General features: G+C 35.3%; 6 protein-coding genes across 11 annotated transcripts; 3 read left to right on the forward strand and 3 right to left on the reverse strand.

Annotated features, from left to right (window-relative positions):
* Positions 1-702: 702 nt before the first annotated feature.
* On the reverse strand, positions 703-3,778 carry LOC110190367 (uncharacterized). The gene is made up of 3 exons (XM_020960779.2): positions 1,845-3,778; positions 825-1,014; positions 703-762 (listed from the first exon to the last, which is right to left on the reverse strand). Exons 1-3 carry the CDS (start codon positions 3,339-3,341, stop codon positions 728-730), a joined length of 1,722 nt encoding a protein of 573 aa, XP_020816438.2. The 5' UTR covers positions 3,342-3,778; the 3' UTR covers positions 703-727.
* Positions 3,779-4,805: 1,027 nt separating this feature from the next.
* CapaR (Capability receptor) lies at positions 4,806-7,725 on the reverse strand. 4 transcript variants are annotated; one of them, XR_015272064.1, is made up of 10 exons: positions 7,318-7,725; positions 6,917-7,067; positions 6,748-6,838; positions 6,487-6,686; positions 6,249-6,422; positions 6,109-6,183; positions 5,906-6,055; positions 5,667-5,850; positions 5,501-5,605; positions 4,806-5,041 (listed from the first exon to the last, which is right to left on the reverse strand). XR_015272064.1 is itself a non-coding variant. In XM_020960459.2 (10 exons), the coding sequence occupies exons 1-10, from the start codon at positions 7,525-7,527 to the stop codon at positions 4,904-4,906; spliced, it is 1,473 nt and encodes a 490-aa protein (XP_020816118.1). In that variant the 5' UTR covers positions 7,528-7,725; the 3' UTR covers positions 4,806-4,903. The 4 variants fall into 4 exon arrangements, 3 of the variants coding, with proteins under 3 accessions (XP_020816118.1, XP_086690692.1, XP_086690691.1); XM_020960459.2 differs by having other exon boundaries at positions 5,906-6,050; XM_086834565.1 differs by lacking the exon at positions 4,806-5,041 and adding an exon at positions 5,197-5,436 and having other exon boundaries at positions 5,906-6,050.
* A 4,077-nt stretch (positions 7,726-11,802) lies between these two features.
* Positions 11,803-14,943, forward strand: LOC110190038 (uncharacterized). Of its 2 annotated transcripts, none has more exons than XM_020960342.2 (9): positions 11,803-12,238; positions 12,305-12,468; positions 12,521-12,700; positions 13,049-13,164; positions 13,220-13,313; positions 13,374-13,550; positions 14,045-14,334; positions 14,390-14,535; positions 14,595-14,943. In XM_020960342.2, the coding sequence occupies exons 1-9, from the start codon at positions 11,965-11,967 to the stop codon at positions 14,861-14,863; spliced, it is 1,710 nt and encodes a 569-aa protein (XP_020816001.2). In that variant the 5' UTR covers positions 11,803-11,964; the 3' UTR covers positions 14,864-14,943. The 2 variants fall into 2 exon arrangements, with proteins under 2 accessions (XP_020816001.2, XP_086690690.1); XM_086834564.1 differs by having other exon boundaries at positions 11,900-12,238; positions 12,540-12,700.
* Positions 14,944-16,347: 1,404 nt separating this feature from the next.
* Positions 16,348-17,362, reverse strand: CRIF (growth arrest and DNA damage-inducible proteins-interacting protein CRIF). Its single transcript, XM_020960476.2, has one exon. The coding sequence runs from the start codon at positions 17,229-17,231 to the stop codon at positions 16,530-16,532; it is 702 nt and encodes a 233-aa protein (XP_020816135.2). The 5' UTR covers positions 17,232-17,362; the 3' UTR covers positions 16,348-16,529.
* A 159-nt stretch (positions 17,363-17,521) lies between these two features.
* SMC5 (structural maintenance of chromosomes 5) lies at positions 17,522-22,234 on the forward strand. Of its 2 annotated transcripts, none has more exons than XR_015272066.1 (16): positions 17,522-17,960; positions 18,029-18,401; positions 18,465-18,643; positions 18,702-18,948; positions 19,010-19,108; positions 19,164-19,451; positions 19,527-19,628; positions 19,698-19,906; positions 19,966-20,129; positions 20,434-20,763; positions 20,826-21,043; positions 21,125-21,349; positions 21,419-21,643; positions 21,695-21,852; positions 21,930-22,025; positions 22,092-22,234. XR_015272066.1 is itself a non-coding variant. In XM_020960575.2 (16 exons), exons 1-16 carry the CDS (start codon positions 17,887-17,889, stop codon positions 22,185-22,187), a joined length of 3,105 nt encoding a protein of 1,034 aa, XP_020816234.2. In that variant the 5' UTR covers positions 17,522-17,886; the 3' UTR covers positions 22,188-22,234. The 2 variants fall into 2 exon arrangements, 1 of the variants encoding a protein (XP_020816234.2); XM_020960575.2 differs by having other exon boundaries at positions 21,908-22,025.
* Positions 22,235-22,808: 574 nt separating this feature from the next.
* EMC10 (ER membrane protein complex subunit 10) lies at positions 22,809-25,069 on the forward strand. The gene is made up of 4 exons (XM_020960431.2): positions 22,809-23,915; positions 23,968-24,129; positions 24,364-24,747; positions 24,813-25,069. Exons 1-4 carry the CDS (start codon positions 23,856-23,858, stop codon positions 24,882-24,884), a joined length of 678 nt encoding a protein of 225 aa, XP_020816090.1. The 5' UTR covers positions 22,809-23,855; the 3' UTR covers positions 24,885-25,069.
* The last annotated feature ends 1,798 nt before the right edge of the window (positions 25,070-26,867 follow it).

Consider the following 26,867-nt stretch of genomic DNA (forward strand, 5'->3'; position numbering starts at 1 on the left):
GCTGCCGATAGGGCAGCATACGTCAGCTCCCACGCCTAGGATTATTCAAAAGTGCAATCAATAATCACTTAACTATTAAAACTATTATTTAGCAGTTTATTATGTATTCAGTATGGCTAGGTTCCATGCATTCCAGGCTGAAACATGGGCAAAAACACATTTTTACTATTTTGACTGCGAAAAAATTTAATCCACATTTTATAATTTGGTAGGCAACATTATTTTGCCAGCTGGCAATAACTTTGATTTTTATTACCTTTACCTTCTACAGAGGAGACAACTTAAATTTTCCCAGAATGCAGAATTGGATAAGGCAACGTCTTGGTATTATAATTCTCGAAATGTTACATCAGGTATACCCGGATTACAAAACCAGACGTTAAAAAAATGCATTTTGCTATTTATACTTATATTTCATGTTAATAGTCTGTAAATTTTTTGAAAATGACTAATCCTTATAATAGTATTTAAGAAAATGTATTTTTAAAAAGTGTACGTATCAATTGATAGTGCGTTTTTGGTATCATTTTATTACACTCGTAATAAATAGATAAGAATTGAGATTTGAACAGTTAAATATTTAAAATTCATCATAGAATCGACAAAACCTAAAAAAAAAAAAAACAATTTTCCATTTCTAGACAGAAACCACCCAAAGAATACACTTAAATTTTCAAATCTTATAGTCACTAAAATAAATTAAGTTAATGTTATCGTTTATTCATATTCATGTGCATGATCCTTTGCTTTTAATAGTCACGCCTGGAATAAAAGAAAATTTTTTAAGTTTAATAATGGAAAAGTTCTCTTAATTATGAACATACTTATATTTAGACAAGATGAATAGCACTGAAGTTGTGTTTCTCCCGTGTACATGTAACCATCAGATCCACAAATTATTTCATCGTTCTCATCATACACGTTGGCACAGATTTTCTCGCAGTAATTTTCCGTATCTTTTTGATTCTCTTCAGTAGCAGCACTTGACACAGTGTGTACCTGCTGATCCTCCTGCTGAAATGATAAAAAAATATTACTTTTATAAGTATTTATTGATAAAATAAATAATTGAACATATACAAAACTGTAGGGTAACCCTGGCCAAATTGAACGGCGGGCGGAATTCCCATTATTCTCATTATATACTATTGGTGCTTGCTATATACTAAAGCGTGAAATTGCTTTCTAGCTCTGCTTAAAAAAACAGGTTTTATGTACTGACATTGGCTTAGAGAGAGAGCCTTTCTTAAAAATAAGTGGGGATGTGAAAAAAACGACATCCTTTTGCTTTGATTATGTCAACACGATTCACATCTTAGAAGCAAGACTGATAGGTTAAGTACTTTAAATAACAAAACAGACAGTAATGAATGTTCTTCTTAAGCTTAGATATTTTGAAAAACCTCAAAAGGAAACAATTTGTATTTTAAGTATTCCTTAACCACTTATTTTAATTTGATTTAGATGAAATAGGTATTTTATTCCTTAAGGTCTAATCCGTTGTACCCTTGTCCAACGTTGTAAAATTTTATAAAATATTTTTATATTTCTGACTTTTCACTATTTTTAAATGATATATAATTATCGGTTTAATTGTATTTTCGAAAAATAATAAGTATAGAAAAATATATGGTAATTCGACGGTATTCTTTTCCTTTTCAAAAGCTAAAATTTATACTGTTAAGTGATCGCAAGTAGCCAACTCTTTCCCCTACCGACAAATGGTTAGAAAAGCTCTTTTGATATTAGAAAAGTTTATCTATTTTTATAATTTTTAGGACAATTAACTAGCTAAGGCTTCCACAGTGAGCCGACTCCGAATTGTGGCATATATTACATCTCACCTGTTTTCCATTTTCTGTATCAGAACTGTCTTCTGGATCGTCGCTGTATTCTTTGATGGGCTTAGCGAGATCCTTGACAGAGGCAGGAGTTTTAACCGGATCCCGGACTGCTTGAGCGACCGTTTCGTAGTAAAATTGATTTGCCTGTGGGGATTGAGTGTATTTCATAGATCCCCTAATCGCATCCTGTTCGGTGAATTCAAATCTCACTGGCTCTGGCGTATAGCTCTTATGACTCTTTCCAAGATGTTGACCCTTCGGTGGCGTTTGGGTCGACGTTTGTACCGACATGGGAGTTGAGACTACATGCTTGACAGCTTTGTTGCCGTCGGATTTCACCACGAACACATCCTGACCAGCCTGATAACTTCCCCGAACCACTGCGGAATTCGCAGGAGCTGGGTCTTGCTGGTAGAACAAATCAGAAACTTGTATGGGTTCATTGTAACTGGAGGAGACTGAGTTGTCTAGACCACCAGATTTATAGGGAAGATGTGGCTGAAGCTGCTGTGGTTGCTGATGTTGCTTTTGTGGGTGTTGCTGTTGGTGCTGCACATGCAGATGTTGCTGCTGCTGGTGAGGCTGCTGTTGCTGTTGGTGCTGCAAATGGTGTTGGTGTGAATATGGGTGAATCTGCTTCTGCTGATCGTGCTCGGCGTCCAACTTTTTATAATCAGGATCTCGTTTGGGCAAAAAGTATTCGTTGGTGCTCATAAACTGCAAATAATCCTGCGCCTCCTTGGCCTCTTTTAGATGAGGCGTGGCCGGTTGATAGTTTACTCCCTGATTATAGCCTGGCTTCGACAGATTATCCGACTCTTCGTGAACCGAATACATTTTCTGCTCCTGCGGAAATTGATTGTTTTGGAGGGCGGTCTGTTGAGAGGGAACAAGGCTGAAACTGCCTCCCTGTTGACCAAGAATTTTGGGATAATGCAAATATTGAGAAGCCTGTACGGGGATTGCATGCTGTTGAATAGGGGCGTACACTGGTTTTTGATCCTTCAGAATGATATTCCCATTAAATCTCGGTGAGGCTTTGAAATTTTGAATGTATTGCTCGGAAAAATATTGAGGAGGAAATTGATTTTTCCCAACATCCAAAACCGGAGCATCTTTAACATGGGCAAATCGCCCGGGCTGGTTCTGATCGTAGTGATACCGCCTGATGGGTTCATTGGAAGGAACACTTCCGGAATGTTCACGGCGCATTATATGCTGAACCGTTGCAGGTAGGGGAGATTTTAGTGAGAAATCCTTCGGGAACTTGTTTGGGTTTACCGAGAGTAGGGGTAAGTTATCAGAACGTGACCTTATTCTGGGCAATAGTCCGGGACTTGGTCGGTTGTGGTAGAAATGCGGCTGGGGTTCACTGAAGAATTGCATTAATCGCGAATTCCTTAAGCCGTTGTCATCGCACAGCACTTGTCTTAACGAGAAGGCGAACAGAAATATTGCCCCCAAAAGGGCTACTGATTTAATGGCACTTTGCGACATTTTGAGGGCCGCCAAAACAAGGTGTCGAAATTCGTTCAGTGGCAGTAACGCGTCTTAATTCCACGACAGTCTATTCGTATTTGACATTTGTCAGTTCCGCAGGGGCCAAAAGCAAAAAGTCTCTTTCGGCGAAGCTCGCTGCCAAGCTTCTTTTCTTTCGCCACGATCTCGAAGACTTGATCTCACTTTCTTTGTTATCTGGCCAGTTGTTTCAAATAAAATGGGACGTCTCGCGGCAATGCAGCTCGCTTATGGCAAAGCTTCGTTTTCGGACTCAGTTGCAACGATCTACGTATTCAAAACCTAGACGCTTCACTTGACCACATTCTTCAGCGCTTGCTCTTCAAAAGCCAAAGAACCGTTAATCAATCGAGGGTCTCGACTATCCGATCACTTTCTTCTTGAAATTCGGTGGTGTCGTCGGTTGGAAAGCCACTGAGTTACAAATGGAACGTTTCTGAGCCAGCTGTGTGCTGGAATCCATCGGAAAGGCTGGCCACTAAACCAGTTTTGAGACTCTGCCACAGAAGAAATGTGGATGTTGTGGCCTGGTAGCTGCTGAGAGATCACATCTCTGCCGGAGATTAAGAAGCTGAGGCACTCGAACCTGGGCCCGAACCTCTGGAGCACAGTGGTATCATTTCGGAAACGACACATCTATTAACCAGATTTACTTTTTAATTTGCCTACCTAAAGTGCAGGTGAAAGTAAATGAGATCAGATGGAACTCAAAGCTATTATAGAAAGAAACATTTTTGGGAACCCCACAGGTAATTGGAGACCTCCGGTGCGGATATCCCAATAATGCCAGCATTTCATTGCCTTATAACGGATAAAGAATGTCAGATTCGTTGATATGCAATTTTTGAATTTAAGAGTTTATTTACCTCTGATATTTTATCTTCGAGAAAAAGTGAAAATGTATTATAATTATAGATACAACTAATGGGTACAACTTTCGCTTTTGTCGTCAATTTGGCAGTGCTTGTGCTTTTCTTTGGAGAGAACAAGCTATGGAAAGATAATTTCGATTATTGTTATGCAAAGTATCCGAAACCGTAAACATTCGTTTACGTATTCGTTCATAAAAGCCCTGTTATTTTTGGTTGCTTTCAAATTAGTAGTTCAGAAACTTCTTCTTTCAATTTTTTTTTTTAATGCTTTTATTCAATATTAAAAATTTATTGGTATTCACGCGAATTTATGTTAGCTCAGTTTTAGTTTAAAAAATTAAATTTTCGGTCTAAAATATCTCAGTAATATGAAAATAAACATTACCTCCATTTATTCGCATATATCGCAGATATAGTTTTCAATTGTGATTTAAAAATTTCTTTAATTAATACTTTAATTTCTTGGCCAATTTTTAAGATAACTTAGGAAAATCAGGATAAGTTTATTTTCTGCAAGGGCATACAAATTGTATTCCTTCCTTCACCACAGTAAATTAATACACTTAAGAAATTTCTTCTTATAATAGGTGATATTTTTTATTATACATATATAATGTAGGGATAATGGAATCTCTTTATGGATGTTTTTATTTTGGTCGGGCCCCAGGCCTAAATGGAAGTTTCCTCATGTTCAATCCAAATGTCGTTGTCAACTTTGGGCTCTTCAGCATCTGTGTGTCGAGCAGTGGAGTTATTTTCTAGTACGATAACAATGTCAGTTGTACTTAGAACAGTGGAGTCCGCATTCTGAAGATTTAAGTGCAGAAATTAAATGTATGAAGAAACACAAATATACTTCATATATTATTCCCCACTTCTTCTAAGCACCCTTGAATTTTCAAACATTTGTATCTATATTTGTAATTTCAGCACATGTGCTTTGAATCTCTCGACTTGACCGCAAAAGTTAAGATCCCAAAGGTGCACATGTAAACAAAGCAAGGATAAACCGTGAGTGGTAAACAACTGTGAGCATTGGGAGTTAGAAAGTTCTATGAACTGTTGAGAGAAAAATAACTTTTTAATTTGATTTATTTAGTAACAAACTTTTGACGACTGAAGGCGGAGAGACATAGAAAGGAATTGTTAAATAAATTTGAAATCTTCGTAAATGATGATTTGAGTACCAACAGAAAGGCAATCTGAATGTGTTAAATAAAGTAAGGCCTTATGAAGTTAATACAATTGAGCATTTCATTTATTTACCTTGGGCAGGGGCAGACTATAGGTTTTCTTTATTAATACTCTATTCGAGGAAATGGAGTCTGTTTCGAATTTATTATTTTGATGCCGGCTGGACCTAACGTGAACCTAAGAAGTTGAATGGAAATTTAGGTAGATGCACCTTTTAATATATGGATTAATTACTTACAGAATGAACCCTGTCGTAATTAACGTTCTTTCCAAGCACAGTTGCGGTGCTTTCCCGGAAACTGGAGTGGTCTCTGGCAAATCCACTGTTGTAATATGCACCCACAGGTCTTCCGCAAAGAAGTTCTCTGAACGCGACCCTATAGCGTCTTGACATCACGCTGTACACTATCGGGTTAATGGTGCTACCAAAGATTGATATTAATTTTGTTCTAACTAGGCTTCATTATTTCTGTTTACCATGAAACGTAGTAAGCAAATCCGGCAATCGAAAAGAGTGCTTCGTTTATGTCCAAATAATTGTCATTCTCCTGGGCATAGAGGAACCAAAGTCGTTGCACGTGAAACGGAAACCAGCACACGAAAAACGTTATCACCACAGCGGCTATACTGATTCATTCGATTAGCATAAAATTCCAGCATTTGAATATGATAAAACTCACCCAACATTCGTATCACTGTTTTTTTCCTCAGTTGTGAGTTTCGGGTCTCTCGATTATTGGTGCCATGCTGCACACCTAAACGGTTTTTTTTCAGATAAATATAATTTATTATCAAATACCGAGTTAATCAACACACTTACCCAGCTTTTGATTTGTCCGAGATCGAATTTTAGCCCCCATTCTTCCATATAGTATTATAATAAGTATCATGGGAATTACGAAGAATATGCAAAATGAAACTTCGAACACCGGTATCATGGTCACGGTTTGAGTGGACATGGAGCAGAATGCTGATTCCTCAATGCGGGAATCATCTGTAATTGTTTTAGAAATAATATTAAACCCGGAAAGGATATGCATTCAAGTCTTTTTGCATACCTAATGGGTACTGGAGATATTGAATATCTGAGAGCAGGCCAAAGGGTATGGCACTTATGAAACTCGCGATCCATAGAGCTGTTATTATACGAATAGCCCGCTTGAAGCCAACCATCGCATATAAATGCAATGGATGGCATATGGCCAAAAATCGTTCCATGGAAAATGCAACGATGGTAAATACGGACACATAAGTACATCTGTAAAGAATTTGATTCGATTTAAAGACGAAAACAATATTCGACTTGAAAAGGAGCTTACGCTTCAGAAATAAAAGCGCGTATCTTGCAAAACGGCATCCCAAAGAGATATGGATACTGGTGCCAGTATAGAAACACTTCCGTAGGTAGTCCTTTGTGATTATAAATATGATAATAATGTGGCAAGTTAAGACGATTGGATTCTGAGTCGAATTTCTTATTTAACTAACCGAAGAGTAGGTACAGCAAATCCGAAACAGCTAAACTAAAGAGATAGTAATTTGTCGCCGTGTGCATGGCCGAGTGCCGTATAATCACTGTGCATACTAAGAGGTTTCCTATGACTCCAGTTATAAAAACGCCTCCGAAAATAATGGTTATCTGAAATATGGTTAATAAAAGTGAAATCTTCGGCTTTATTTTCTATTTTATTTGGGTGTGTAGGCCTTGAATTTTAACAAATTTATTTAAATCTATCGGATGCTGACAATCAATATATCAAATCAATATATCCACTGTTTTAATTGTATATATGTATGTTTTCCAAGATTGGTTTTATTTTGCGGTCCTCGGTTAAATATTCTCTTGCTTTAAAATTTAAGAGACCACTTCGAAGTGGTCTCTGACTTACCAAAATCGCCTTATAAAGTGGTAAGGTCTGTGGCCCAAGGACAAACGCCACAAACTCGGATTCCGAGCAATTGAAGGTAACGCAGGCATAATACTCCTCGGTTCCTGATCCGTATGACGGGGCCTCGTTAACACTCGTTGCATATAAATCCGGCGTATTGCTTAAATTAGTGTTTAACTCTAAAAATGACGAATCTGTCGATGAATTCATCGTGAAAGTAAATTAATTACTTTTCTGTAGCTCGTGTACAATGGAATATTTAGCGGCGGATGCTAATATTAGCGTAACCCATAGCACACGCCGATTTCCGTTTAATTTTTTATGGATTCAAGAAATTCGCGTTCGCTATCGTATAATACAGCCACTGTATCTTTTAGATGCCCGCAGATTACTGTCCGCAGTCTAGCGCTAAAAAGATAAGAAGGCATGGTTTTGGCTAAATTGTAAATAAATACATACACACCAGGTACATATGTATGTACATATGTACATATATGCTTATATAAGATATAGTTTACTTGTATGTACGCCGATATATGTATATAGATATGGCTCTGTATTCCTGCCGCAGAATGAGTAATTTTTTTGTTTACGTCAAAAGCAACAAAATTTAATCTTAAGTTACCAGATAAGTAGATCAGTTTAAGAAAGTGCATTCATCACCTTAATTTGATAGACTAGTTTCATACTCGGTTTTCAAATTTTTATTCAACTTTAGTTGGGTTGTCTTTTAAAGTGTATTTAATTTTTATTAACATACTTTTAATTATCAAGGTGGAGCTCCTTGCTGCGTTTAGGCTAAGTTTTGTTATTTATTATTATCAAAATAAATATCAGGCCTTTATTTTTTTTTTTTTTTGTGTTAAAATGTGAAACAAATGGAAAATCTTTCCATGATACCAATATATATAATGTAACATATATTCGTACAACTCCTAAGTCGGTCATAAGAAAATGATTTTTTTTTCAGATGAAAGGCTTAACAAGTAGCGCTTTATTAGGTCTTTCATTGGTGTAAAGATGGAATTAAGGCTTATTAATTTTTAAGATAATTGCAAAATTGAAGCGATTCGCACGGGACTAAACGGGAGCGACGTTTGAGGTCGAACAATTCAAACACCAAATCCGGTGGATCTGGGGCAGTTTTTTAAAGCAACTAATTTTAAACATTTTTGCACTGATGCCTCTTAAAAATGGTCACAAATTGTTGTTACAGGACGAAGTAGATTCGCACTGGAAATCGCGTACGGGACGTTTTAACTTAACTTTAACTAAATTGGAAGCCGCAAATTTCTTTTGTTTTATATATATCGCATCTTTGAATTCTCAGTATTTTTTAAAGAAAAATTCTAAGCAAAATGCTTCTGTTTAAGAGGTTGGTATCAAAACAAAACATGTATTTTTATGACTTTTTTTCATCAAAATTCAACAAAAATTGCGAAAGTCCGTTCAATACGATCAATCTAACCATTTTTTAATGGTATCATATTTGCTCATTTTAAATGGATGGACCTTTCTGTAAACGGTCTCTGGCATAGCTCAAATAAAACCAATATACCAGCCTTGTCTTAATAAATACAGGGTAATAGTTAAAAAAAAAAGTTCAAAGGAACTTCCTAACGTAGGGAGCGGGTATCTCGGATCTCTTGTCACTTGGGCATCACGTTTTAGTTTTATTTTCAATGGCATAAATAAACAACAAGATGCAAGCTTCTCCACCTTTAGCCTACGAAAAAAGCGCGAATATTTTGTTTATTATTATAGCCCATCAAGTGATATTATAATGTCGTCTTACACGCTTTGAGTGAATTTAAAATTCATTGAAATCAGGGCTTCGCTTGCTTTTAATTTAATAAAAATATGAGTGGTGTAAAAGTACGGAGTAAGCTTCTCGTTTTAAAATTATCATCACAGTATTTTGGTTCCACACGTCTCATAAGAGCTAACTTATAATGTCCACCGTTATTTAAATATACAGATGCTATCTTATCAACGGATACTCAACCTGTTAAATTTTTCATTTTGCGATTAAGGTAATAAGCAAATAAGACTATGTGAGCTCAGGAAAGCTTATACATACTTACAATTAAGTGAGCAGAAACTCTTCGGCTAAAGGATAACAATAAAAACCAGAACTAATTTAAATTTCACATTCGCAGACAGATGTGTGTGTAGTTTTATTGTGTGTTGCAGGTGTCGGTAGCAGCAGCACCTTGGCCGGATGTATTAAGCCATGATGAATGGGCTTAACTATGGTGTAGTTCATACAACAACACAAACAAACAAATTCGTAACAATAAAAGTTCGTGCATATAGTATTTTGGCAACCGAATTTATCATTATTATGAATGTGTCTCCTAGCAAACTAAGCACTGAAAGTGGTTTTGGCTTAGCGAAGCAAACCATTTCACGCAGTTGCAAACTTTCTAACCAGGTGCGTTCAGACGTAAATTTAATTTGACAAAATTTGCAAACACGAGGGCATATGTGTAATTAGGAAGACAGTTGGATTTATGCTGCAAATATTAATATTCCTAATAATAAACACTTCCCCAGAAGCATCTGCTAAGGGTATCCGTAAATCAGCCAATTTGGCCCCCAGAGAGCCCGAAGCCCTCTTGAGACGCCTTATCCAATCCTGCATCTGGTCATTAGGGACATTTATCCGGTGACCAATCTCAACCCTGTGTAACCCCTCTGATAGCCTCCTACCACTTATCCAGCCACGTGTTGCTAATTACTTGTGTGGCGGTGCCCGCAAGATGGCATGTAGTACATTTATACGTTCCGCAGATGGCAGGTGTCGCCTAACTTTGAATATAATTATATATGGACATATGGGAATTTTCGTACGACATATTCGCAAGCCACTTGCTTTTATTGGGTTTATTGAGTGCTTCTTGTAAACGAAGATAAATAGCCGAAACGATTAAGCTTCTTATACACAATGCTCTCCTTCTCAGCCAACTAAAATAAATATATTCTTCGTAAAATTACTTCTCGCTTAATATTAATCTTACTGCATTAATATTGTGTTTCCCCCAAATAGCATATTGTGATGATAGTATTTTATTTTCCCGTAAATTAGGGTCTTCAATCCTAAAAGTTCACCTTGGATTGAATTATGATATGCACCTGTATAAGAAAGCTTTTATCGGTGCATACATAAATATTTCCATGTGTAAAGTACCAACTAGTTGGTTTTTATTCGGGTATACTGTGTTTCTTAAAAAGCATGGAAATAAAAAGATTTCAAAATTTTAAGATTATTTAATTGTATTCAAAGTATCAAAACATTTTTGTGATTTATTTAAAATTATGTATTACCTTTGAATGTAGTTCTTCAGTATATGAATTATTAACTAAGTAATTAATATATTTTTTATGAGTTCTATTCAATGAGTTTTTTCTTTAATTGTCCCGCGACTTTAATATTTGCACAATTCACAGTTATGATTGGTTTGTTTTTGTTTATTAAAGATTTTAGTTTAAAGCAAATTATGCTACAAAAAAAACTTTTTAATCTTACAAATTAACCGATTAAAGTGTGCAGTAGAAAAACATCAAAAATTAGTTGAACGAATTTATAATTATCTGGAATATAAATCGTGGTATAAGTTTATATTTTTTTTCGTATTTTAATCGAACTTCAGTCACTTAAACTTTTCGCAGCAATTTCCGATTTAACACTTATTAAGTTTCGTTCTTTTGGTATTCCGAATTTCGAAATTCGTGGAAAACATATCCTAACTAAATGGAAAACACGGATATTAGACAGCTGGATGCGTTGCCACATAGACAGGTGGAAAGCAACTGTTTGGTTGTCCAGATGTCCTCACCAACTTGAGTAAGGCAGAAGCTTGGTTGGTTATTGCGCAGGCTCTGAATTCCTCGGCTTACTGGCCTCGCAAGTGGAATTTGATTATCGCATGTGGGAGCTGACTTCAGAATACACAGCCATGTAAGACTGATAAGGATGCTTTGGATACAATTTTGAAATATTTTGACTTCTGTCCAAACAATGTAATTGTATTATTTAATTAATTATTTAAAGTTTACCTATTATCAAAATAAGACTGTGATTTATATTTTAAAATAGTTTCTAAGTTACACAAGTCTTTCATATTTCATACAAAAACAAATAATTAATCCAAGGGGTTTATTGTTCGAGTATTTATTAATTGTTAAAATTAATGTGTAATGAAGTGTTTTTGTTTGATAGTTGTTACTTATATATCACATTACCAGTTTCGTTTTTGCCGTTATGGATTTCGGGGATCAATTTTAAACCTGATTATCCTGTCACAGATAAGAATTTGTTCACCTTTAGCCATTATAGTCTCTGATATGTTATTTGAGACAGACAGATGGACACGGCTAAATCAACTCGGCTTGTGATGCCGATCACCTTTGGATACTGGGTATAAATAAAGCAAGCAAATTCTACATTTCATTTGGATGTTTAGTTTAACTTCATGTTTTTTTAAACTTTCTAAGTTTCGCTTGAATAATGTAGATCGTGTTGTCTCATCACATAACCATTTAAATAAAAGTCGCTTTGGCCCTAAAATGGATATCAGTTAGCTTCAAAAATCCAATAAAAACAGAACAAAAAAATATATATAATTAAAAAAAAAAAAAAAAAAAATGACCTCAATAACACAAGCACCATCGCAAGGCGTTGAGGCAGCGATACCCATATGGATGAAATTAGACTGGAGCCCGGAAATAGAGCATGACATTTACAAGGACTGGGGATCTTATTATTGCCATCGGCGCCGGGAAAATCTTGGCATGTACTATTATGACAAGGCACTGAGTCTCGCACCAGAAGATTGGATGACTTTTTACCACCGGAGTATAAACAAACGCAAGAATGCCCTCACTGAAAGTGCTCTAAAGGACAGCTTAGAGGCCAAACGTTAGCTAATATTTGAAATATCAATATTACCTTTTGCTTACAGCGAATTTAAATACCTTTCTTCAGGCCTGTTAAAAAAACTAGATCGTGATAATGCCCCTGTTAACTTGGAAATTTGCAATGCGCTTTATGAAATGAATAAGCTGGAAAACTCAAAAGCAGAGCTTCACGACAATGCACGTCTTTTTGAAGGAAATAAAACAAAGATGTTTGATGAACGACTGATTTTGGTAAGATAGGAACACTCGTTCTAAGCGTCTTTTAAATTCTAAAATTCTTCAGGTCGATGCAAATATTGCAGACGCATGCGACCAATCGATGACTCATTTTATTTCTGAAAATGAAAAACTTATAGTGCAGTTGGCGGAAGCCAGGAATAATTTTAAAATAGATGAAAGACCACTTTGGAAAATATTGAAGGAACAAGGCGAATGCGACGTCTTAAGCATACCGGAGATCAAAGTGTGTATAATGTATATTGGTATTAAATTTCATATAACTATAGTATGCATAGTAATGGGAGGCCGAGATATCAAAACAGTATAAGTAAAATTGTTAACAAATGATAATTGCTCAAATCTATTTTTGTTCTAATCATGGGCTAAACTGATATGGTTTTTAAACTTAGGGTAGTCGAAATGTATACTCTTTTCGTGGGCGCTCGAAACAATGCAATTAAATAGTTTAGGCCTTCAATAAAGTATACTTTTTGGCTCAGCACGCATCTCTATGGCATACACATTATAAGATCGAGAAATGTTTCATGCAAGCATTTAACACATATATATATATAATTCTTGAACTTATTAGGATGTTATTCTGTCTCCCCTTGAAATCGCGAGGAGAAGCCGAGCCTTCGATGTGTTTAACCAGATGTTCCTAGACAGGTCGTGGATCGATGTAATTTTTCTGAAGCATATTCAAAAGTAATATCCATATGAAGCCCACAATCAATTACTTTCTTACAAATATTTTCTCTAGAAATACGAGTTTGCTTTTGGATCAGTGCAAAAACAGCAGATATTTTCTACGTGCACTAACTACAAAAAAATATGGCGAAGTCAAAAAGTTTATGGTAAGTGCAAATCCTTTAACATTACATTTTGTGTCCTGTAAGTTTTTATTACATTTAAAGAAAATGCTGCAAGCACGAGCCCCAATGTACCATCTCCGCTTCCAAAAGTTTACCAACAAGAAATTAATGGACAAATTTCGTGAGGATCATCTTTTTCGAATTCAGTACCAGACTCGTCGTAATATGATCTCAGCTCTACGAAATATTCAACACCTCCGGAAAACTAAAAATTTAACGGTATGTTTTAACAGAAAATTAAACAACTTGGAAAACTAACTTCGGTGCGCCGAAGGTTGTATACCATGGCTGTTGCGATTAGATCATTTAGAATCTATTAATTTGGTCAAATGGAAAGGAAACCTAACAGAAGAAATATAAAACATTCTTTCAAATATAATAAATAGGCTTTGATCTAATTTCAAAAACATTATTTTAATTTGTATGTGTATTAAAAATTGCAAAAAATTTAAATATTTTATTTACAATTTCCATATGATACAGTCATCCTATTTCTACAAAACTATAATCAAAGTTCATAAATAACACTCTTTATGGGGTCATAATGACTTCTTCAATGCAAACTTTTGACTAAAATTACAGCACAGTATTTAAATGAGCATAGTAGATTCTTAAAGTTGGCCAAAAATAGTTTGCCGCTTTTAAGTATCTAGATATTAAATTTAAATAAATAAACTGAAGAATTTATTAATTATACTCAATTAATTTTACAGAAACTGTCCAGTTATGTAGAGGAAGTGATGGGAGACTATGTAGTTAAGAAAACCAACAGGACCATGCCGTGGAAATTCGAATTTCTAAACGAGGTCTACAATACATTGGCATTGGCTTTGGTGGATCAGTATCAAATTCCAAAAAACTTCCGCTTTTTCGATAAAAATGCTCTGCTTCGCTTACTGAACTTTCCCACGGAGAGGACATTAGACTTACCAACATTTGTATTTGGTGATCGCACAACGCATCAGGATACAGAATCCTCGGATCCAACAATGCTGAAATCACGGTAGTGTGGCCTTTATCATTTTTTGTTTTTAATTTATTTTTCGTTGCCCATATAGATTCATAATAAGTCGCTACGAGAAGCGTATGGTGTTTGCAAAATACCCTATCGAAAAATGCTATTTACTTCATCAAATTGCCTGTACGCATCTTAAATCAAATCGATACGACGAGTGCTGCTTCAACGCCCGCAAAGCTATCCATGGTGCATACTACACTTAAAATCAAAGTTTGACGACATTCAATTTCCCTTTTTAATTTTAGAGGCGAAAAACTGTAATAGCAACATATGGCAATTCCTCAGCACCCTTGTAATTGTTAAGGCCAATGCTGCTCTACATAAGCTTGAACAGACTAGAGAAGCCCTTGCAAACGCACAAAAAATTGCCATGAAACTGGGAAACAAGGACCTTGTGATGTATTTAAACGCCTGTTTGAGTTGTAATGAGGAGGAATTTGTCACAAAAAAACAAAGTCTTAGCAACACCACAAGCCGCCGGGGGTCAATGTCAGTGCGCAGTTCCGTGTGCTAAACAAAGAAATTAATTAAAAAATAAATTCTCAGTAGCCTGTAATAATAAAACATATATTTTGGAGTCAAAAGAACACTACAGTTATAGTTGTTTTGTCATTTTTTTTATTCATTTTTTCGAATTTAACAAGTACCTGATTATGAGATATTCAAAACCTAAAACTTGGGATGGAAATGTCTGTTTTTTATACCCTTGCAGGGTATTATAATTTCAGTCAGAAGTTTGCAACGCAGTGAAGGAGGCACCTCCGACTATATAAAGTATATATATTCTTGATCAGGATCAACAGCCGAGTCGATCTAGCCATGTCCGTCTGTCCGTCTGTCCGTTTCTACGCAAACTAGTCTCTCAGTTTTTAAGCTATCTGAATGAAACTTTGCAGTTAGTCTTCTATATACTCTCACTCGTATATATGTCGGAACGGGCCGGATCGGACGACTATATCATATAGCTGTCATAGGAATGATCGGAAAAGTTTTACAAAAAAAATTATAAAATTTTTAGTTTTCAACAGAATTTGATCAAATTTGAGATATAGCCATTTCATATTATTCTACAATTTTGTGTAAAATTTTATGAAAATCGGACTACTATATCATATAGCTCCCATAGGAACGATCGAGAAATTTGAGAGGAATGAGAATGGCGGTGGCTGTTGTCGGAAGACTGACAATCGCGGTGGCGATTACATTTTAAGTTTTCAACAGAATTTAATCAAATTTGAGCTATAGCCATTTCATATTATTCTAAAATTTTGTGTAAAATTTTATGAAAATCGGACTACTATATCATATAGCTCCCATAGGAACGATCGAGAAATTAATACAATTAAATTTATAACTTTTTTTATTTTTCAGCTGATTTTCATCAAATTTGAGGTATAGCCATTCTATATAAGTCTTAAATTTTGCGGCAAATTTCATAAAAATCGGACGACTATATCATATAGGTGATGTAGAGGAAAAATGCAAATCTGTGAATGTAAAACTGCAAATATAATATGTATAGGTGAATGAAATGAAAGCAGGTATTACTTCATTGTTTTTTAACACAAATATATATAATTTATATTGTACGGATTCCTATTCATAGAAGTTCTATCTGCAAGGGTATATAAACTTCGGCGTGCCGAAGTTAGCTTCCTTTCTTGTTTAATTTTTAATTTAAAGTATTTGTAGAGCTGTAGAGAAATTTAGAAAGGAACCCAATCAATATAGTAATCTACGATAGCAATTGCAATTATTATATGCGAGAACAGGTATTTCTTCGACAGACGAACATGGTTAACCTAATTCGGTTGGAGATACTGATCTAGTGAATACAATGTACATATGTGCTACCATCGAACAAATATCAGTTTTCAGTTGGTACCAAATCATAAATCTTATGCCATATAGTATAAAATCAAAGTGGATTTGCAAATGAACAGGATAATTTCTACGAGAACTTTGGGTTGTATTTCACTTTAGAGCAAACCACATACATTTTTTACAATGATAAATATATCAATTTATTTAAATATATAAATGTTTTATTTTATTAGATACCTTTTGTTTTCTTTAATGAAAATGCAAAAACCTGTTTTACTACTTTTATTTCAGTTTGGTTTTTTTTTTCCTTTTTAAAGAACAACAAATAAACGACATGCTTAAGAAATATTTTAACATTATGATGATGATGTCTTCTCCACCAGTTTTGCCATCATCTTTTCCTCTTTCGCTTTACGTTTGGCTTCCTTCTGTTTCCGCTTGTCTTCCTTCTCCTTCTGTTCCAGCATCTCCTTAAACCGTTCGTCACGGGTGTCAACTTTGAATCCAAAGTGCCTGCGTACCTCTTCCACCAGACGTTCTTTGCGTTTTATTGCCGCAGCAGCATCCGCCTCTCGCTTGGCGATTTTCGCATGCAAGTCCACCTTCCACTGCTTCAACTTCTCCATTTTCTTAGCTATGTCCTCTTCGCGGGCGCTGATCTTCTCCAGATCTTCGGCCTTTTGCGTACGGCTTTTTTCGAGCATTTTTAGCAGGGTTTCCAGTTGCATAACTTGGGTTGGGGCAGTCTGTCCACGGGAATCAAAGCAGATCTTTGGGTTAACGTTACTCTTGGCTCCGTACCTCCCGAAAGCCTGTCTTTGATACTTTTCGGTCAAATGTATCCAGGAATGCGCCTCCTCGTAGGGTGTCTTGCCAAGGAGCACATTTTTGTGTTGTGGCTGCAAGCCGGATTTGTCCACAGGCTGCGAGTATGATGAGTTCTCTTGCCTCTCGCTTTCCTCGAATGACTGCAGTTCCGAATTAGCCGCGCTGGAGAATTGCATGCATGACCGCAGGACTGGAAGTCTTGTTATACCGTTTATTTTGCATAAATTCATATTTTTACGGAATTAAATATAGGCAATTTCTGTTCAATAGCGATGCAAGAAACTCGATAAGCTTTGTGTTATCGAATCGTTTCAACAGTGAATGTCAAGTAGCTAGAACTTCAGCTCTATTATGTTGGCCAATAAATATTCAAAACTTTTTAAAATTAATATATTTGTTACAAGAAATATATTTTTAAAGATAATGAAATCATACATATATCTGTATATATAAAGATATATACAAAATGTGCGTTTCCATCTTGCAAAATAATTATATGTTTTCCTTAAGAAGCAGGGCATTTTTGTTTTTTGTTTTGATTGACAAAACACACTACTGATTTGTATTTAATAAGTTGAATTTCTTTGGAAACAATTTTTTCTTGATTGATTAACAGTTACTTCTTTTTATCTTTGGATGATTTGCTTTTCAAATATTTTTTTTTGGGATAAAATTGTGAGAAATGTAGGGTTGCGAAAATTAATCCAACGCGATAGTCCAAAAACAATCGATACTCTATCGATATTATTGGGAAGAGTCATCGAATTATTTCCAGCTCTATGTAGCTGCCAGCCCAAGTAAAAAAGCGCGGCTCGTATTTTAAACAATTTTCCGACTTTTATTAGGAAAAAGACGTTAAAAGCAAAGGAAAAACTAGACCTCGCAATGGCGGGACACGGTTCCTTAAGTCCCGAGAAGCTAGTGGGGCGCATACAATCGGTTTACTGCAAAGATTTCGTGTATGTTCACGTTCATCCGAAACATCCAATGCGAAAATCAAGCAATTCTAATTATTTTCCATTGATAGCTCTTACAGCGAGATCACCTTCCACCCAAAGCATTACCTCAACGTGCTGACTGGACCCAATGGCAGTGGGAAGTCGACGATCGTCTCCGCTATTATTTTGGGCCTGGGCGGAGAACCGCACCTTCTGGATCGCTCATCCAGCGTTTCCGACTACATTCAAAGCAACAAGACCTCTGCCAAAATAATCATCCGGATATACGGACGGGTAGTCAATTCCACGGAGACTTTCTGCCGCATCATAAACTCGAATGGCTCTTCGAATTTTTCCGTAAACAACAAGGACACCACTAAAAAGAATTTTCTGTGTGCCGTATCGGCCTATAACATACAAGTCAATAACTTGTGTCAGTTCCTCCCACAGGACCGAGTTCAGGTACATCTGTTTACTTTCACATCTGAAATTAAATTATATAATATTAATTCTTTCATATTGTAGGATTTTTCCAAGATGAATCCGCAGGAACTACTCCTCAATACAATGTCGTCCGTGTGTGACAGCGAGCTCACCAACAACTTCATTCTCCTAAAACAAATGCGCACAAAGCAGACCAATGTCCATACTGATCGAGAAAAGATGAAAAACGATCTTGCCAAAAAACAAAAACGTTTAGAACAGTGAGTACATTCAAATGAATTTAAATTGAATATATAAAATTGCATTCAAATTCTCAAGGCTACAAGCTACGGTGGCCCAGTACAAGGAACGTGAGGAAGTTAAGCAAAACCTACAAGTATTTACCGCCAAGAAATTGTGGGTCGAAGTCCAGGCCGGAGAAGAAAAGGCCACGCAAATCAAATCAAATGTTAAAAAGGCTAAAATTCATAGCGACAAAATGAAAGAAAACCTCAACCTCATGATTCAGGCTCAAGCTAAAATACAAAAGAAAAAGATTGAGCTTAAAGAAGCTAACTTGGAAAAGGTAATACCCATCCCATTAATATTTATTTACATTTCAAAGTCTTGGTTTATTTTTAATACAGACCCGTTCACTAGACAGAGCTGTGTCTGAGAAAAATGGTATTATTAGCCAACTAGATGCATTAAAACAAAAAATTCGCGAGAACCATTGTCTTCTGGAGGTATGTTTTAGTTTTCGGTACATAATTTTTAATGATGAGGTAACATTTCAAATAGCAAAATATACAAAAGTCGTTGAGAAACGCCACAGAAGCAGAGAAAGTCCAACAGCTCGTGGACAATAAAACTGAGGAATTAGAAGATTTCAATAAAAATAAATCGCATATTGTGTCGGAGCTGGACAAGACCAAGGCGTCGGTGGCCTCGGCACGTGCTAAAGCAATGGATGAGTACAATAGGCGAAAACGGCTTGAACAACAACTAAACGATGAAAAGATTCCCGAAATCACAGCCTATAAGCATAAAATCGATCGATTAAAAAATGTAAAATTGCAAAAAATTGAAGTAAGTATTAAGCGCCTACAATACTTATGACCCCACTCATATCTCATTGAAACACTTTTAAACTATTCATAATAGGAGCTCCGAGTGAAGAATCCAAATTTGGTCAAAGCTATGAGTTGGGTATCTCAAAACAAAGAAAGATATAAACTACACGTTTATGATCCCATGATACTAGAGGTGAGTTTTGGCTTTGATTGCCATAATTGATTGATTTAATGCAGTTGATTTACTATTTACATTATTTAGCTGACTATGCAAAACAATGAAGATGCAAAATACCTAGAAAATGTTGTTAGACAGCGAGATTTATTCGCATTTGCATGTGAGGATAAGGACGATATGTCTGATTTGATCAACGAACTGTGTGTCAAGCAGAAGTTGGGAGTAAATATTATATATTGTGCGCCGGCCGATAGGTGCTTGTTTACTCCAAGTATTCCTAAAAGCGAGCTGCGGTATGTGTATTGTAAAATTTGAAAGTTATTCTCATTAATTTGATATATTTTTAAAACAGAGCTATGGGGTTCCATGCATATCTCGTCGATCTTGTTACCGGTCCGATACCATTAATAAACAAGTTGTGCGCTTCGTATTCTATACATAACATTCCTATTGGTACTGATGCTGTTGGTAATCACACCTCATCTATACCTAAAATTATTCGAGTCTATTTTGGTGGTAAGAACAAGTGTATATATTTATTTAATATTCACTCACGAAACTGTTTTATACTTAAATGATATTAAAGACAATAGTTTTGAGATCATATCAAACATATAACAAATTGATCGGAAGATTTTCATAAGACTGTAAACCCAAATCTCAGTTTAAATTTCTTTAAAATAATATAAAAAATTAAAATATGTGTAACTTTAAAAATAACGTTCATTACGAAAGATAAAAAATTAATTTGTTCTGAAAATGTATAAATAGTTTATTACTAAATTATTAAATTGATTACAAATTTGAATACATTTTCAAGGGAACAAAAAGTTTGTGGTGACGGCATCTCGGTATCGCTCCGAATCAATACTAACGGAAAGCATTATCCATGGAAAAAATCAACTGATCGCTGTTGATTCGCAGCAATTGGCACAGGTGCAGAAGCAGTATACTGACGCTATGCGAGAAAGTAATAACATTAGGAACGCCATAATAACGACAGATAACGAGTTTGCTCGTTTCCAAGCCACTGCAAAGGACGAACTGGAAAAAGAGAAAAAACTCAAGCAGAAAGTCTCTCATTTTGATAATCTCAAAAGCGAAGTTGAACTACTGCGAAGAAGGCTGGCTAGTCTGCAAGAAGCTGATGGTAAGTATATATTAACTCAAAGACATTTGTATAAATAAATACAATTTTTGTGGCATTTTCAGCTTTGGATGCAATAAAAATAAATTTTTTTAATAGTTTGAAAATTGATATGAACCAAATAACAGAATCCGAAAAAAAACTAATCAAACGGGTAGAAGCATTAAAGATTTTAGACCTCGAAAAAAAACTTACCCAAACTAAGATGTCCATTTATAATGCGCAACATGAAAGTGAAAGCGACGCCCTGAAGGAGCACGAGCTTCTGAGTAATTCGGCAACAGTAAGAAATGCAAAATACACTACAACAATTATTTATACTAATTATAGCTTCGCTTTAAAAATGTATATATTTAATTTCCAGAAAGAGTTTGAGCAATTGCTGCAATCCTTGGAGGTCCAAATGAACGATATCGGCAAACGTAAAAGTGAACTACAGCGGCTTTGCAACGGAGAGCTTCCTTCCAGTTCACAATTCCCCTTTAAGAGGGAATTTAAAAATTTTGGTAGCATGGATATACAACAAGTGCGTGAGGCTATACACGATTTTCAGGCCAGATTGGAGTGCATGAAAAACATAAACTCAGAGGTAACTTAAGCAATTTAATTATTTAAACTATTAAGAAAAATCATAATAGTATATAATTGACATTTTTAGACACTAGATAATTATCAGGAACTGAAGAATGAAGCTACATTGATGAAAGACAATATTCAAAGGTTCATTGACGAGACGAATACAATTGAATCGGAAATGTCGCAGTTATATGACCAATGGGAACCTAAATTAACCAGTTTGGTGGAAACGATAAGTACAAAGTTCAGCGAATTCATGCAATCAATCGAGTACGTCGGAGAAGTTATCCTTTCTAAATCCGATAAAGTGAGTAACTTCTTGTTCGATAAGAATCTGCTATTGACTTTGTGTTCTTAGTATGACTTTGATTCATACGGCATCCAGATAATGGTCCAGTTTAGAAGAGGTGCTCAACTACAGCCATTGGATAAGTTTATTCAATCAGGCGGCGAACGCGCAGTATCAATTGCAATTTACTCACTTTCGTTGCAGCATGTCACTCAAGTGCCCTTCAGGTAATTAGAAAGAATGCCTTATAATTCCTGGTAAGATTTAAAAGTTTTTTCTCAGATGCGTTGATGAAATAAACCAGGGCATGGACGCTAAAAATGAACGGCATATTTTCGATTTGCTCCTGAAGGAAGCCACTAAACATGGCTCGGCACAGTATTTGTTTGTGACTCCGAAGGTAAAAAAATAAAGTATTTAATAGTTTATGTATGCCAATTTAAATTTATTAATTTTCGTTTTTTAGCTGCTTCGGGACCTCAACTACAACGAGCATTTGTGTGTTTCAATTGTTCACAATTCAAAAACAGTTTCTCTTGGCACAAAATTCCCGAAGATCTAATCCTCTTTGCTTGGCAATGTAATATTATTTAAATGTAAAGACCATTATGTAATTGATTTTTATTATTTTTCCTCTTACGACCACACATGATGGGGTTCCAATGCGAACTGTGTTGACTTATTTTTAACACGGAGTCTGAAATACTTTGGTTCAAAACTTTCAGCTAGTGGGGAGAGCAGTGATGCTTGACTTTTTGTTTTCTCAGATTTCATGTTGCCTCGTTTTAAAACCATACAACAGCACTTCTATCTTATTTCACTATTCATTTGATATTAACACTCTAATCTCATTATTAAGGCATTATTTAAAAAAAAAATACAAACTTCAAAGTTAGCCCTAAACTTTCTGAAAGCTAATTAAAAAGATATTTAATTTTTGTTGCTTTTTTGGGTTTTTACAAAGTTGTTCCTATAAAATATATATATTAATATTTATTGCAAAAATATTATAATAATGTTCAAACAGATTAGGGACATTGCAATTTAGAGGGTTAAATATTGAAACTGAACGGTATCTAGTTTATGTTCAGTCCATTACATAATACGTTTCTACCAACATTATTGCACTATCATTAATCTCTCATCGGCAACTATAAAAGATTGTGCTTTTTTGAGAAAGTTTGTCAGTTTTAAATTAACTTAAATATAAGCTGGTTCTGTGTGTGCCCTCATTATGGTTGGGATTTTTTAGATCAGCAGTTATTGCTACATTGCCATATTTTTAAATCTTCTACTGGCCTACTAAGTCCCAACATAATGAGAGTAAAAACCACTGGTTGAAAGAATGGTGTGTAATTTAAAGATGTTAACAACAATTTTCGGAGTGTATTTCAAAGTAACAAAACGTTTGCGGTTAGTAAAATATTGATCTAAAGTTGTATTTAAACCAAAGCGTGCTGACATAAATACCAAGAAGAATATGGCTTAATCATATGTTTTGGCGTTGGCTATCAGTAAAATAAAATGTCCTTGATCAGGAGCCGTTGACCTCGTTTGGCACATACCGAAGCCTGATATTTGAATTTTTATACTAATGCTAAAGTTGTTATGATCACAACTCAAAATAGTTTTTCAGTTTTTAGCTAGCTGTCTACTTTGAATAGTTATGTTTGTGATGTGATCGGAAAATAGAAAAAATTATAGCTTTGTTGGTTTTCAATATATTTGCATCTTATTTTTATTATATTATCTTATATTATTCAAATGACTGCAAAGGTTTTTCAAAATATTTGTATTCGATTAAAACAAAAATAAAATATATCACTATAAAAGGGTAGTCCTAGGAGTTGCGTTATCAGATAAAACTTTTATTTTGTGATTATCTTTTATTATTATTAAGTGTTATGCCTTGAATTGAGAAGGTAAAAGCCTTGCTTTAGATTACTTCTGTAGCCACATTGTAGAGGTGGAGAAAATCGGGATAGTGAAATGGCAATTTGTATAGACAGCTGTATCCAGGATCCGATATTTTCAGTCAGTTAGTTATTCAATCGTATTACCTGGTAGCTACTGAACTCACTATATAAAAGGTTGACATTGTTGGTATGTTTTAGTATATATTTTGCTGTGGATTGCGGGATTTTAAAAAGGTGGACACGCGGTCACACTCTTTTGCTCGGATGAGCCCTCATTAAATTCACAAATAGAAAATACAAATTTTTCAGGGAAAATGAATTTAAAAATGGAATTGGTGTTATTCGCCATGTTAAGTGCTGTGGTTGGCAGCTGGGTAAGTTCCTAGTTGTGAGTTGTAAGCATCAAATCATATTTTTCCTTCATAGGCATTCTTGGAACATGACAGTTGGATTACGGTGGAGCTGAAGCACTCTCTTGTGCCCGATGGCTTCTCCTTCCGCGGAAATGTGACCATTCCAAGCTTGAACTCCGGATTGGCAAATGTAGCCCAGCCGGCTTTAAGCGAGGCTGAGCTGGACATGCTTAAGGTAATTCTGGTTATGGTTTTAAAGGGTTAGAAGCCGGCGAATGTCCGCTGGATGATTAAATAGCTGCCGCCTTCACGTTTCCCTGCAATGCTGTACAAAGGTTAACCAGTTAAAAATACAGGTGTTCAAGATGTAAAAAAGTAATTTACACTATAAAGATTTTAATATTAATCCATTATATTTATATTGATATTTATACATATTTACACATTTATATATATTTTATAATTTTAGACCCTTGCCCGACAAAACGAATTCTACCGTCTAAAGGCCACGGTAGTTTACTCAAACGGTGCCAAGGCGCAGTTCATCACATCCAACAAAGCTTGTAGGTTGCTGCAAGCACAGTTGAACGACGTGCTTTGGATCTCGCTCGATCCCTCTGGATTCGTCACCGGGATAACAGTCTCTGAGGACGCAGGCCCTGGCAGCGTTGGCTGTACCCAGGAGGACTTAAACAAGCTAGTAGAATCACAATTCAGCACAGATGTCTTGATTCGCCACGCAGAGTTGGCTCCTGTGCCAGACACGGCGGGTTTTATTCAGAAAGTTGAGCGCGAGCGTGAGGCTAGAGAGCGTGGAGAAGTTCGCGACAACCGAGGATTCTTTGCCAAATATGTAAGTCCATGGAATACAAGAAAATGATACATATAAAACTTAATATATATATATATTGTTTTCAGTGGATGTACATCGTTCCGGTGGTGCTGTTGGTACTAGTTTCGGGAGCCACAAATCAGGACGGTGCGAAATAGGCATGCCATTGTTTATATGTTCCAGTTTATTTTTCCTAATATTAAATTTTCTAAATTAAATTTGTAGGCAATTCTTGATTCGTAAAGTCATAACAATAATATAAAGGAGTATAATAAAAAATATGTGTTTCCTTCTATACTAAATCACAAGTCGTTTCATATATATTTTTGTGCAAAAATTCTTCTAGCCGGATTTGCGTCATATATTTATACCCTTGCAGGGTATTATAATTTCAGTCAAAAGTTTGCAACGCACTGAAGGAGGCACCTCCGACTATATAAAGTATATATATTCTTGATCAGGATCAACAATCGAGTCGATCTAGCCATATCCGTCTGTCCGTCTGTCCTTCTGTCCGTCTGTCCGTCTGTCCGTTTCTACGCAAACTAGGCTCTCAGTTTTGAAGCTATCTAAATGAAACTTTGTAGTTAGCCTTCTATATACTCTCACTCGTATATATGTCGGAACGGGCCGGATCGGACGACTATATCATATAGCTGCCATAGGAATAATCGGAAAATTTTTACAAAAAAATTTTTAACTTTTTCAGTTTTCAATAGAATTGGGTCAGATATAGCTATTTTACTATACTCTAAAATTTTGTATAAAATTTTATGAAAATCGGACTACTATATCATATAGCTCCCATAGGAACGATTTCATCAAATTTGAGGTATAGCCATTTTATATTAGTCTTAAATTTTGTGTAAAATTTTATAAAAATCGGACTACAATTTCATATAGCTTCCATAGGAACGATCTAAAATTTTATACAATTAAAAATTACAACTTTTTCAGTTTTCAACAGATTTTCATCAAATTTGAGATATGAAATTTTATGAAAATCGGACGCCTATATCATATAGGTGCCATACAATCGATCGTTAGATGTAGAGGAAAAATGCAAATCTGTGAATGTAAAACTGCAAATATACATATTATGTATAGGTGAATGAAATGAAAGCAGGTATTACTTCATTGTTTTTTTACATAAATATATATAATTTATATTGTATGGAATCGAAGTTCTGTCTGCAAAGGTTTATATACTTCGGCGTGCTGAATTTAGCTTCCTTTCTTGTTTTTTATTTATATAAAGCTTACTATTAGTTATAAATTAAGAACTAACTTATTACTTTGTGGAAGAATAAGATGATTTGTTTTGGTTTGCTGTAGTTGGATTGGCAAGGAGTTGGATTGGCTTTTCGAAGGAAAGTATAGAGTACTGGGTTGGGAAATTTGTAGTTGTCTGTTTAAGGCTTGTGTTTTTGAATGAAAAGTTTCTTGGGGTGTTTAGGGAGATCTTTTGTAGTATTGGAAAGTTTGGTTTTGCAGTCCTTTGCGAGTGTAGTTTTTTTGTGCGTTGTGTGATACCTTTGGTGTTGTGGCTATCAGATAATATAACTTTATAGAAGAGTTTGGTATGCGCAAACATTCGTCTACTTATCTATGATCGATGTTAAACTTTGACTCATTATTTTTAATATAATAAAAAGGAATAGAAATATATTGCCAAAAACGCATGATCAGCTAGAGATATGGGATTCATGCTAGATATATATCAGATGATCCTTGGGTGCAGCATGATGTTTACCAGTCGGGATAAAGTGGGAAGTCGGAGAGACCGAAAATATTTGTGGAGCTTGAAAACTGCTTCAGACATTGTATAAAAATAAATACTAATTCATTGGCATACCATCTTAAAAGTTACAAAAATTCTGTTATGTTTACGATCCTTCGATCTGCTACAAAGTACCATGTTTTCACTGTAAACTGTAGAGATTTTAAGATAGATATTAATATAGATACCAACCTAACAGAAGACTCTAATCTTTAATCAACAATCAAAATCAATATTTAAATTACCATACGAATAGAGTGATGTTTAATTTTTGTTTATCTTGAATGATGAAAATGCAAAAATTTACCTATATTATCTTGATATTTTAATCCAACTGCAAGTGGAAAGCGTTATTAAAACG

The sequence above is a fragment of the Drosophila serrata genome, unplaced genomic scaffold (assembly GCF_035046125.1).
Source record: "Drosophila serrata isolate PLE 108 unplaced genomic scaffold, ASM3504612v1 contig_272, whole genome shotgun sequence".
In the NCBI taxonomy this organism is placed as follows: Eukaryota; Metazoa; Arthropoda; class Insecta; order Diptera; family Drosophilidae; genus Drosophila; species Drosophila serrata.